General features: G+C 51.1%; 1 protein-coding gene across 1 annotated transcript in view; it reads right to left on the reverse strand.

Annotated features, from left to right (window-relative positions):
- Window positions 1-674: 674 nt before the first annotated feature.
- Window positions 675-13,651, reverse strand: part of LOC144737116 (polypeptide N-acetylgalactosaminyltransferase 18-like) — a 30,843-nt gene continuing 17,866 nt past the window's right edge. The window contains exons 3-12 of the mRNA XM_078619810.1: window positions 12,697-12,916; window positions 11,840-12,006; window positions 10,680-10,866; window positions 9,953-10,150; window positions 8,588-8,702; window positions 7,820-8,005; window positions 6,476-6,613; window positions 5,765-5,860; window positions 4,077-4,235; window positions 675-1,801 (exon numbers count right to left, since the gene is read on the reverse strand). Of these exons, the coding sequence (XP_078475936.1) occupies window positions 1,661-1,801; window positions 4,077-4,235; window positions 5,765-5,860; window positions 6,476-6,613; window positions 7,820-8,005; window positions 8,588-8,702; window positions 9,953-10,150; window positions 10,680-10,866; window positions 11,840-12,006; window positions 12,697-12,916 (1,607 nt within the window). The 3' untranslated portion in view covers window positions 675-1,660. The remainder of the gene's footprint in view (window positions 1,802-4,076; window positions 4,236-5,764; window positions 5,861-6,475; window positions 6,614-7,819; window positions 8,006-8,587; window positions 8,703-9,952; window positions 10,151-10,679; window positions 10,867-11,839; window positions 12,007-12,696; window positions 12,917-13,651) is intronic.

The following is a 13,651-nucleotide window of genomic DNA, read 5'->3' on the forward strand; positions in this document are numbered from 1 at the left end:
TGAGGACGGCTGCTTGCGTTGTGGCCGAAACGTCGTGAGAATTATTTTATTTTTATTATTTTATTATTTCCCTTCTACGTGACTTTACCGAAAGCACCAAGAAGATGAATCCCTGCAGTCACGAAAGCTTTAATTGGATACTGTATATAGACTATGATATACTGTATATAGACTATGATATATTTTTTACTAGCTTGACTGCCCGGCTTCGCCCGGGACTTGGATTTACCACGCCCGGCCGCCTTTGTCCCCCCAGTGGCGATGTTCACACACCGCACCAGTTACTCGTTTGAGGCTGAGTCGACCTAGGGGAGGCCTAGGACCGGTTAAAATAATCGTCACCGGTGTTGGCCGTGAGCGGGAATCGAACTCGGGTCGCCGGGTTCGTAGCGTAGATACTACGCTACGAACCCGGCGACCCGAGAGACCTCATCGTAGCGATGCTGATTCACGACTCGGCTTTACTCCTGACGCGCTTATTATCTGGATGTGTCCACCTGAATATTGAAATTGTAGTTGTCGCTCTGCGTCTACATCAGCCGTACGTGACACTAAGAGGGAGCGAGTGGCCGCCCGGCACAGGAACGGTTTTGCTGGCAGAGGCGCGACTAGCGAAACAAGGGGGGGGGGCATGGCAGTCACGCACGCCCGTCGCAGATTCACTCAAAGCAAAACTCTTTCAGTGTGTATTCACAACACGCAACGGTGTCTTATAAAACACGACCGCCCGAGCTCAAATAATAATAAATACGCGAGAGGCCGACGTAAAACGCGGATCGGGATCGACCCACTGGCTCCCGAGAACGCAAAGAACGTGCGCGGGTGGATGAGCGAAGACAACTTGAGAGATCCAAGCCCGAGGTGTTGAGTGGACAATGCGCCCCCCCCACACTCCCCTGAGCCTCCCCCACTTGCCCTCTCCACCGGCGAGGCACGCGCAGTGCAAGCTGCCGTCGGCCGCCGTCGCTGGCCCCCCAAACGATGACGCACATACACACACACACATTAATACACACACAGAAACATGGAGACTAAAAGACAAAGACACACACAGACACGGAGACACACACACAGACCGACACACACACAGAGACACAAACACGGAGATACAAACGGATACACGCACGCACACACGCAGACACGGAGACACACACAGACACGGAGACACACACACACACAGACCGACACATACACACACACAGAGACACAAACACGGAGATACAAACGGATACACGCACGCGCACACGCAGACACGGAGACACACACACGCACAGAGACACAAACGCGGAGATACAAGCGGAGACGCGCGGGCATTCCCGTCGTGACGCCGGTGCCCGCCATGTCGATCGACACCCGCGTCGTGATATCGGCTCTCGGCGTGCAGCTATTCCCGCGCAAAGCGAAACAAAATGCAGCCCTTCAGCAATCGTCACAACCGTGTTAACGCAGCAGAGGGTCCCACTGTCGTTTCTTTACAGTTCTCCTCTTTTAAATATATATATTGCTTAAAAAAAAACATCCCAAATGCACAAATCAGTTGCCACCTCTCTTATTATTAATTATAATTATTATAGAAAGTTTGGTCTCGCTCTGTAAACGATCATCGTCACGGTCGTCGTCTTCATCACGATGACGATGATGAAGAGGATGGTGACTGGGATCACTTGGGAGGACTGTAAAACTCCACGATCCACTTCTTTCCGGTGCACGGCTGGATGACGAGCCGAGCGCCAAAGCTCTCGCCCTCCACCTCTCGCACCTCCAGGCACTTGGCTCCGTCTCCGCTTCGCAGTTCTCCGTCCTGCAGCAGGGGCCACGCACAAAACAGATATGTACACGTGTGTATGTGCGCATGTGTGGAGGAGATGGAGTCTGCCTCAATGGCCCGCCATCACAAATCCCTATTTAACTCCATCAAAAAGTAACCTGCAGCGCCACACCGATTACCATCATTAGGGGAAAGAACGGTGATCCAATCTCCGACACCCAGGAACAGGTTTGCAGATTTGCTGAGCATTTCTGTGAAGTTCTGGGGGAGGGGGAATCCCGCGACATAGAAAACATCGCGGGACAAAGTGGGGATGACCCTACTGAGGCTGCGGTGCCTCAAATATTGGAGTAAGACGTCACCCCCTGTGAGTGAGTGGCTGGCTGAGGTGCCATCTATTGAGGAAGTACTAAAGGCGATCCAGAGTCTGAGACAAGGAAAGGCACCGGGCAGAGATGATCTCTCAAGCGAAATGCTGAGGGAGGGTGGCGTTTGTGCGCAGACTGCCCTACATGACATCATAACAACAGTCTAGATAACTGGACAGGTTCCAAAGGATTGGAAGTATGCCCTTGTGGTACCCCTCTTTAAGAAGGGGGACCGCACAGACTGTAACAACTACAGGGGCATCTCACTCCTCAGTGTGGCGGGAAAGGTCCTGGCAAGGATTATTCAACATCGCCTCGCTAAGCACGCTGAGGAGAGGCTTGCGGAGCCTCAATGTGAAAGGGCGGTCCTGCACAGATGCCATATTTTCTGTGCGTCTGCTACAACAGAGGTGTAGGGTATTCCAACAAGACCTGCATCTCTGCTTTATTGACCTGGTCAAGGCCTATGATACCATCAGTAGGCCTGGGCTCTGGCTTGTTCTTCGTGCTTTCGGAGTCCCTGACCCTCTGCTCATGCTCATTAAGGACCTTCATGATGGTGAGCAGGCCCGGGTAAAACTACGTGACTGGGAGTCAGAGCAATTCCCTGTACACCTTGGGGTGCGACAGGGATGTCCTGTGGCTCCAACATTATTTAACATATATTTCGACCACGTAGTTCGTGAAGCCTTCAATAGCTGTACCGGAGGAATTTCCATCTGGTACAAATACAATGGGAGGCTGATCGATGCCCGGGTGCGGTCAAGGGATGGCTCCCTATTGCTCAACCACGTTATGTATGCCGATGATTTGGTAATTGCTGCTCATTCAGAGGAGGAGTTGTAGACGCTGCTGCTGAAACTGGAGTGTGCCACTAAGAGCTGGGGCCTTACCATCAGCCCCACCAAAACGAAGCACCTGCCTGGGTATTTTGTACCATCGGGCACTCCACCCCCACAACTCCCAATCGGTGATGGGGCAGTTGTGGAGAGAGTGGAGAGTTTCAAATACCTGGGCAGCGTGCTCATGACTGGCTCCGGTTTAACAGCAGAGGTCTCACTCCGAATCAGTCGAGCGGCATTATCGTTTCATTGGTTGCGTAACGCTGTGTGGAAGCTACCTGGTCTGTTGCTCCGCACGAAGCTTCGGGTTTTCTCGGCCACAGTCATTCCCTCTCTTCTCTACGCTTGCGAAACGTGGACCCCCCTAATGGAACATCTTTGCCGGTTAGAAACATTTAGGCTGGCCTGCCTACGATCAATCCTAGGTTTAACCAGGCTGGAGTGTGTGAGGAGCACACAAATCCTCGAAAGATCTGGACAAAGTCCCATCGGTGAGTTCCTCCGGCAGGCAAGGCTGCATTGGCTAGGCCATGTAGCCCGCATGCCCAAACACCACATGCCCAAACAGCTTTTGTTCAGCGGGATCAAGGGGGCTAAATGGGCGCGGCACTGGCTAGAGAAGAGAAGCAGGATGTGGAGCTGAGTGGACTTGCCGATGACTGGTACCAGCGGTGTCAAGATTGGCCTCTGTGGAGGAGGCTCGTAAAGGACGCTACTGGGCAGTTGCAGGCAGTCGCCCTCCAACAACAACAGAGGGCGGAGGAGCGATGCTCACAACAACGAGCGGAGCGCCGGATGGCTAAAGCACAGCAAGTAGGCACAGTAGGGGGCACAGGTGGTTCATCAGCCATTCATCTCAGTCATCTCAGTCAGTCGACCCGTGGCACCTGGGTCTGCCCCGTGACCTCCTGCCAGCAGGCGTTCGACACTTTACGCACACACAAACACACACAAATACACTAACAGATACACACACACGGATACACACAGGGGTGGGGAGGGGGGTGGGAGGCAGGACCCTCCTGAACGAGAGAGCCTTGAGTCACGGCGGTAAGGCGCTTCTGGGTATAAACGAGCGGAATGCTGCGGGCCACCCACCTGGAACTTGAGAATCCTCTCTTGCACCGACTCCAGGTCACAATCGAGCAGGGCGGGCTCAGTCCCTGCCTCGGACATCCCCACGCAGATGACTCCGGGAGACTTCAGGTCCACGTTGAAGCCCACCATGATCCTCTTGGTAGACGTTTCCACTGCCAACTGCATCCCAGAGCGTCGTTGTGCAATCACCGGCGCAAACGTCACGGTCACTCGAATTGTAAACGGCGCTGCGCGTTTACTCTCCCAACGCACAACCGGTTAGCGCTGAACTCGTAACTAAACTGGCGGGCTTCTGTTTACATGACAACACCTTAGCAATTAGCTGTGTCAGGTGGTGGTGGCGGGTTTAAACGACACATTTATATTAACGCGAGCTAACCCCAAAAAGAAACCCTATTATGGATAATATTGGTGTTGAAGGCAACTACTGCTGCTGTGTGTTAAACTGACGTAGAGAGGGCGCCTTTTGGCGTTATCTGGTCCAACCCATGTGAGACTAGGCTCTAAGGAAAGCTGTCTCGGGTGAGGACCAATCAACTTCAAGGACAGTGCATATATTATCAGAGTTATGTTTTTTGTTTGCATTATGGCTGCAGGTATTGTGGTCTATGCAAACATGACTCCTTGTAAAAAAAAAAGGTGTCAATTTTGTTGCCAGATAGAAGGGTAAAAAAACAATTATATTTTTTACTGGCAAATGAGGTTCCAATGGTGTAGAGAGGGCCGTCGCGCTTGGGCAGGGGGTTGGCAACCTGCGGCTGCCGGAGCCGCGATGCGGTGGCTCCCTAAGTGACTGCGGTGCGGCTCTTGAAATTCGAAAAAAAAATGGCTCTTCTTGTTGTTTTGGTTGCCGACCTCTGACCATGGGAGTTCAGTTTGCGACGGGAGTCGAATTTACGATGGGCAGGGGTCGGCAACCTGCGGCTCCGGAGCAGCAGACGGCTCTTTAAGGAATCGTTTCGTGACGTTATTTATCAAGAACCACCACCGTCTCGTATTCACCACAGTCCATTGTAAGGCTCTTTAAATATTTTTATCAAATTCGAAAAAAATGCCTTCCCACATTCGCCACTCGTCTTGCAGAGGCTCGTGGTTTTTAAACAATACACAACGGACACCCTGGTTAATACCGCGGTAGCGGCCGTAATAAACGCCAATGGGCCGTTAACTTCAGGTCGCATGGCAGACGTTAAAGATGCCGTGGTGGCGTCACGATCCCAATTCTTTTTTTTATCAAACGCAAATTACTCAGTTGGGAATCAAACACAGCAGCAATGTTCGCCCCCAACTTGGCGGGGCTAGAATGAAAGACAGTCTTTAAGACTCTTTTCAGTCTTGAGGGTTTTATGGACTAGTCCAACACAAAACCCTCATGTCTGTTTTTGTGTTTTGGTTTGTTGTCTCTCCCCCCGCACCTCCGATTAGCCACAGTTTGCTACGTACGGTTGCGAATGTTTAACATACATACAAACTAATATACACTAGATTACTATGGACTACACTACTATACAATACACTATACAGAACACTATACACTACTATATATTACACTAATATACACTACACTATACACGACACTATACACTACACTATACACTACACTATACACTACACTAAATCAGAGGTGCGAGGGGGAGGGGGGGTGAAGGACTACAAACTGCACGTGGAAGGTAAATTGTGACGAGCACCTGGGGTTGAAATCCATGGCAGGGGTGGATGATGGGGGTGTTCTTCTGGGGGTCGCCCCGGTCCAGGCACAGGTCCTTCCTCTCAACGCTCCTCATCTAAAGGGGCAACACCAGCCACAGCAGCAGCGCACACCGCCATTACACCCCCGCGCTCTCCACCGCATCATTCGGTGCACTACGATGTATGCCCGACGTTTTGCCTCGTGTGCCTGAAAAAGGATCGGTTTGAGTTTATTTTTTTCCCCTCCTCCTTAAATGATAATTAACCAAGTAATTAAATAATCATCACCAACAGTCTAAGTAGTCAGTTCTTCTATAACGCTTGTTGTTTTCATGACGCGAATTAGATATAATGCAATAAATGGATTAAAGAACAGATTTTTTTTCAAATGCGGATGCAAATTGGATATAATTGAGTAAACGGAACTACCTCGCATGAGTAGGAATAAGAGGTTGTAACAGCTGCCTCGGCGTAGCATCACACACAAGGCATTGGGATGCTGCTGGATGCTTCTATATGCTACTCAGCCTGCATGCGCATCTCACGTGTTATCACTGACTGTGCTTCGCCCGATATTATATATAATTTATTATAACGCGATGTTTCCATCACGTAATGTTCTTCACAAACGCAACTACTACCGCGTTATTAGGAGAACAGACTCCATTAAGCGAACAAGCCAGGCCTGAACGTGCAGAAGAACTACGCACCACGCCGTACTGGACGATATCCTTGTGGTTGGGCAGTGAGGGCAGCACGTTCTCCAGGTACCACTCGAAGCTCTTGCAGTTGAGCCGCTTGCGCAGAGCCACGCGGTCTGAGATATCGCCAATGTCTATCCCAGAGCCCTGTAAACAAAAAAAGACAAAGACCAACCATGTAGCTCTCCAACAACCTGTTGGGGGCGGGTGCTGCGAGCGAACACCAACATCCTCACCCAAATTTTATTCACCCTTTGGCTCAAAAAAGTTTCGCCTTAGATGTCCATTTGTTGAACTCCTCACTGTGAGCTCTACTCCAGAGCGAATCTGGCTCGCCGGAAGTTACGTGTATGTGATCTACACTGCATGATCTCCACCCACAAAAGGTTCTTAACATCCACATCAACTCATTGTTGAACTGATGTCCTGAGATGGGTCCCAGAGACTTATCTTGCACACAACAACCCACTCTGGAGAAAAAAAGTCATCATGGCCAATCTCAATATTCCACATTGACCTTCTCTTGGCCACGAGCATGTTAAGACCATGCTGACAGGATCACCGCTGACTACGCTGACTACGAGATTATATGGCCAAGCTCGGAAATCTCTGAGGCTATGAAAACACGGTATATTTACACAAGCCTGTGACAAAGTTTTTGATGGTTTTTCAATTTGTATCCAGGCACCATTACTAATTTGTCTAACCTGTCTGCAGTAAGTTCCACCGTGAAGAAGTATGGAAATGGCCGTGCCCACGCCCGTGGGAAAGACTGCCTCTCGCTGAGAGTAGTTCAAAAGTTGATTGACAGTTAACGGACAGTTGAGGGAGGAGGGGAGGGCTGGAATGGGAGAGTTTGGGTCATGTGATAGGGGCTGGCGAATCCTGCACGACCCCTCCCCTATCGGTAGCGAATCAGGAGGCAAGGGCCCAGAGTGGGCATAGACCAGGAAGGACGAGGCACAGGGTATGGGAGGGGACAGTCTGGTGGAGGGTGCATTGGGGAATTAAAGTGTGTGGACGTTTGAGAAGGCATTGAGTTCCACAGGCCACACGCAGATAATGGTACAGCTATACATATAGTGCCTTGTCGCGTGTGCCAGATTCGGTACACCTTGACGCCACAAGTTCACACGGAAGAAGAAATGGAGACCAGCAGAGTCCACAGCCAGGTGCGCCGGCGTGGTAGAGGGCTGCATGACGCGCCCCCGGAGTAGTTGCTAGCGGGGACTAGCGATGATGGTGCACAAGAGCCTAGCAGAGGCGGGGAGCTACCCCAGGCCGGCAAAGCCTTAGGTGGAGTCAGCCCCCCAATTCCTCCACCCTGCCTCGCAGTAACAGTGCACTGCGTACATTCACGGGTTGGTTCCAGGCCAGGTAGACATTCTTCTTGTAGTCGTCCATCCAGATCTCGGCCACGCGCAGCGCGTTCCTGCGCATGTGGATGCTCAGGTCCGGGGCGTACGGTTTGAAGTAGCGCTCGATGTGAGCCAAGCGTGAGCAGGGCAGCACCTCCACGCTACCCCCGCACTGCCAGACCTGGACACGGGGTGGGGGGGGGAGAAGGGGGATGGAGGAGAGAGGTGTCTAATCACCCAATAGACCAGCCGGTGTGATCCTTCACTCTGAATTAGGCTGCAAGATGGGGCTGGAGCTCAGTGTTTCTCCCTCTAGTAAGGAGGAGCCCAGCCACCATGACCGTCCACTCTGAACAAGGCAGCAGGCCAGCACAGTGATCTCATAATGCCTGTGCCGGTCTGTATGAACATGCACGAGTGAGTGAGTGAATTTGGTCAAAGTTGCATCTCTGTAGTAGTGTAGCGGTTAGCGCACTGCGCTATGAACCTAGTTTATCAGAGTTCAATTCCTGCCCACGGCCAACATCAGGGACAGATTATCTGAACTGGTCCTGGGTCTATCCGTAGGTCAAGGGTAACTGGGTGCAGTGTGTATACATCACCACTGGGGAGACAATGGCGGCAGAGCGTGGTGACGACTACCCAGCCCCTCGTGTGCCGTGCCGCCCTTCAAAGGTGCTGCTACTCGCTATAACAGCACTTGCCCCAACAGTCTGTTAAGGCTACACGGGGGATCTTTGTCTGAGTTTCTGTGCGTCCTCACCCTGAGGCCCAGCTCCACGTTCTCCCCTCCGTACACCTGCATGCCTTCATCCAGAAAGCCAATCTCCTCCAGGTAGCTCTTGCTGGCCGCCATGCAGCCCATCACAATTGGACTCCTGGGGGGGGGGGTCAAAGCAACTTGAGTGAACTTGGCAAGCAAAAGGATTTTGAAGGCCACATGCAATGGACACATCATTCACTAGATACAATATTTTTTTATTTAACCAGGTGTAGTGTCTTCAAAACTTACACCGACATGTTGAAACAAGTCACCTGCTTACACTTTATTCACCTGTTCTTGCGCTAGTTAAAGGCACTCCTATAACTATTTGTACAGTCACATATACTGAACTTCTCCCCACTCTTATTTATTCTGCACCTCACTTATCCTGCACTCAGGAGCTCTGCTCTCAGCGACTCAGCACACAGCAGCTTCGCCCCCAGCTACTCCGCACACAGCGTCTCCGCACTCAGCTACTCCGCACACAGCGTCTTTGCATCTCTACCGCTGCCCTCACCAACGCTCTCTCAGACCCACTCACCCGTCTGTCCCGGGCGGGGGGTTCAGCCAACACCCGCCCGGCGACGGCGTGAGGGTTGAGGTCCCGTTGACGGCTGGAGTGGCAGCGGCGAGATGTCTTCACTCTTGGTTCCCGGAAACAACTCCCCTCGCTCACACACGCTCCCGCTTATATCCCCCTGCTCATCCCGAGTCCTCACGTGCTTCCACTTAAGCTGCCGCCAGGCCGGCGCCAGTCATCCCATTAATCTCTTATCATCACCCCCCATCTCCAATCTCCTAAGCGCCAACATACGGTCACAGCGTAGCACCAGTTCGACCTCAGTTGCACCAGCTTCTCCCCTTAACTACTGTCGGCTTGTCTGTGCAAACCTCAAGTTGCAACCCGCACACCTGTTTGACCTCAATTGCACCCACTTATCCACTTAACTACTGTTGGCTTGTCGGTGCAAACCTCACGTTGCAACCCGCACACCTGTTTGCCCTCAGATGCACCCGCCTAACTGTGCACACCGCGTATTTTTCTCCTCTACACAGGTAAGGCCCCACTGAGCTATGCAGCTCTTTTTTCAGAAACGACTTGGCTATCACAAATTATAGCACAACGAAGTGGATTATCAAGTGGACATTTATAGTAAACAAATACTCTAAAAACGCACATTTCTAAATGTGGAGGTAAAAAACTGGACCCGGAGCAAGATCCACGCAACCACGGGGAGAGAGACACCGCAAACTCCAAATCTACAGCAAGCGTCAGGGTCAGGATCGAACCAACAACCTCCTGCATACCTGGGGAGGTAGTCAACATCTCCCAGCCAGCTCAGTCCGTTCGGGCGTGCGACTCACTTAATGGGAGCCGTGAGGTCCTTGTTGGTGATCCAGTCGAGGGGAGGCTCTCTGTAGGTGCACCACAGCTGCCAGGTGAACGTCTGTGCCTGCGACTCGTAGCGGTGTACGACGAACGTGTCGTAGTGCGTGTTGTCGAACACCGTGGAGACCACCACACGGCGATCCTCCTGGATTCGCGCCAGGATTGGCTCGGCCCTATGGGGAGGGGAAAATCGGTCATCGCCTTTGATTAGTGCATCGTGTAGAGCTCGTCGAGAGGAATTGATTCCCCTGTCGCTCGCCTTCAACAGACATAAAATTACGTCGCAACGTAGTTTATGCGAGAGCCGGGAGCTTATGGGACCCCGGGGTCCCGCCATAAGGTTCATGTAATGCCCAACAGTGTCCACCGGTACCCCTAGCCCGAGTCAACAATTTAAAGGCCCAAAAAGTAGAAATGGGCCGAGCCGTTGCTGGAGAGATTTCAGGACTCACCGGCCAACGGGGAACCCCGAGTTAGCTGGCTGCCGCACAGTCAGGGAGATGTGTGCGGTGGTGATGTCACTGCTGCACATCTGCACAATGACATCACCATGTATTCCACAGCCCATGAGCTGGATGTGTCACGCCTTGATGTCATCACGCCGTCCCGCACCCACCCCACCCACCCTCCAGAATGGCCCAATGCTGGTTCTGACGATCAATGGAACTCACGGTGCAAAGCGTCACGGCACAGCGGACTCACCATCCAACGGGGAACTCCACATGGGCGTCCATGACGGCCACCACAGGCGCTGAGGCCGCTCGGATGCCGGTGACACGCGACGCGCTGAGGCCCCTCCGTCCCGTGTGCCGCTCCAGCCGGAATTTCACATGGTCGTACTTGCGGCCCAGCTCCTGGACGAGGGAGTCGAACCCTTCCTGCAGGTCATCTGTGAAGTGGTGACAACAACGTCAACCCCCGTGGCAGCCGTGTTACACGGGGCCATGACTGAGAGGCCTTTCACCAGATTCTGGTGGAGAGGGCGGTGCACAGCAATAATGATGCCCGAGTTTGATTCCAGATCAGGGCACCCTTCTACGTGGAGTTTGTATGGTGTCTCCCTGTTCGACACGTAACTCACTCAACCACTCTCGCACTCATCAGTATATTTGGAGTTTGCATCTCTCTCCCTGTGGTCAGGTGGATTGTTATCCAGGCCCTCCGGTTTTTCCCTCCAAATTTAAAATCATGCTTTGAGAGTATTTGGCTGCTTTAAATTTGCACGTAATAAGCCACTTCATTGGGATATCATGTATAGTCATGTCGCTCCTGAAAAAGAGCTATATAGCTCAGTGGGCCTTACTTGGTGAAATAAAACATAGTTTAGTTGTTAAATAGTTTTAGTTTATTTAATAATCCACGAATGAATTAACTCACACACTTGCTCATTTATCCACTCCCACCCACTCAATTCCTACCCACCCAGTTCCCAACCACCCACAGAGCAACCTACTCACCAAATTTCCACCCACTCACTGAGCCACCCACTCACCGATTTACCCACCCACACAATCCCCACCCACCCACTCGGGTTGTCACCAGCCTGGAAACAGACATTCTTTGTTAAGGTAGTGGGAATTGATTTGTGCCGCCGAGATCTGATATCAAAATTGCATTGACCCTTGCTGCAGGAAATCCGCCGGGCTGACAGAGAGAGAGAGAGAGATCCATCTCTCTTTCAGTTGTATCTGTGGGGGCAGAGGTGGAGGACGAGGTGGAGGAGAAATTGGAGAACGAGGTGGAAGATTACAGGGTCAAAAATTAGTAGGTGGAGGATTAGGAGGTGGAGAATTCGGTGGTAGAAAATTAGGAGGTTCAGGTGGAGGAGGAGAAGGTTGAGGTGGCAGCCCTGGAGCTCTCACCGTAGTCGCTGCAGTCGTCGACGAGGATGATCTCCTTGAGGAGGTGGTGCGGTGTGTTGCGCACGGCGGAGGTGACGGCACGCAGCAGGATGGAGACGGCCTCGTTGTAGAAGATCAGCACCAGGCTGAGACCCGGCAGCTCTGACGGGTACCATTTGGAGCTGCAGCTGTGGTGAGGCACGGGAAAGGGGAAGTATGGTCAAACGATCCCTGGGACCAAAATTTTAATATAAATCAAGTAGCAAGAGGTACGACAATGAAGCGAGTAGAAATCATAAGCAAGAAACAACCAATTACAAATCGCCAATCAAGATCCAATATGTTTAGTCAATTTTGGTGACCCAGGTCATGATTGCAAATGAGACTCATCCTGTCCTATTCGTTGATTTACTATAATTCGTGATTAAAAAAATACATGTTTTAGTTCAGTTCAGTATGTGAAATTGTAGTCGTTGCTCTACATCTACATTGGCGATATGAAATAAGAAGTAGCAATACGCTCTGATCAACGTGGGCCGTGTCTTGTTTGGCAAGGTAAATTTTCGAGAACAGCAAAAAAACAAGTCTCTTCTTTCCTTTTTTTGATAGAAAAAAGCCCCAGAGATTAAACAAAAATCCGGTTTATCATATACCCCCATGGTAGCATATTACAGTAAACACCCACTTGCATTCACGTGTATCTCGTTTTGCAATCGTGTATACTGGGAGCTGAGGTAGGCCTCTTACAAGGACGTAGAGCGATCTATAGTCACACTGACAGACATGTGGTTAAATGCTCATGATAACGTTGCTAATAATGATGGTGGTGATGACAATAATGGCGATGTCGAGCGAGAGTGCAACTCCGAGTGGCGTACCCGGGAGGGCGGTTGTCAGGCACGTCACGGTCGAGGGGCAGCCGGTCGCTCAGGTAGGCATTGTAGCCGTAGGTGAGGAAGCGCGCACACGCCTTGCGCTTCTGCCGCGCCGGGAGGTCCTTGCCCCACTCCTTGAAGAGCGGGGTCTCGGGGTCGGGTACCCACTGGTTCCCCTCGCACACGACCTCTTTCTTCGATGTTCCATCGCTCTTGTGCAATCCTATGCAAAAATCGCATTAAGGATTCGTGGGCGATGGGGGGGGGTAAGAAATGAGACATGGCTCGGTTATCAATCAATTCAATTGTTATCCATAATGAAAGTGTTTTGGTGGGTTAGATCGCGTAAATATAAATGAGTCCTTAAACCCGGCACCACCACCCGACATGGCCAATTAGCAAGGTTTTATCACGCTAACAAAATCATTCAAATTGGTTACTAGTTCAGCACTAACCAGTTGTATGTTGGAGAGTAAACACAACAATATAGGACCTTTTTTCCAGTATAAATGTATATTAAAAAGGTCCTCGTAATATGGGAACTTTTTGAAAAAGGTTTATATTTGGTGTTTGAGCATCTTAACATTTTAATACAGGTTTTTTTTTAGATCGCGTAAATATGTGTCGTTAAATCCGCCACCACCCGACACAGCCAACTAGTAAGGTTTGTCATGTAAACAGAACGTGCCAATTCGTTACTAGCACAGCGCACCGGTGTGTTGGATAGCAAAGCCACAACATTTACAATCTGAGTACGACGTTTCGCCAGTAATTACAACCAGCTTCATCAGGCGACAGCCAGATTTGTGGAGAAATCCTCCTGTTTCATTCCTTAAATAGAGGAGTACAACATGTGATGGCATCACTTGTGAGCACTTCGTGAGCGATGTCGGGGGGGGGGGGGATTAATGAATGCATATAAATGACAATGGGTATCCATTGCCAGTTGGGGTATTTA

Source organism: Lampetra planeri, chromosome 64 (genome assembly GCF_965212315.1).
Source record: "Lampetra planeri chromosome 64, kcLamPlan1.2.h2, whole genome shotgun sequence".
NCBI lineage: Eukaryota > Metazoa > Chordata > Hyperoartia > Petromyzontiformes > Petromyzontidae > Lampetra > Lampetra planeri.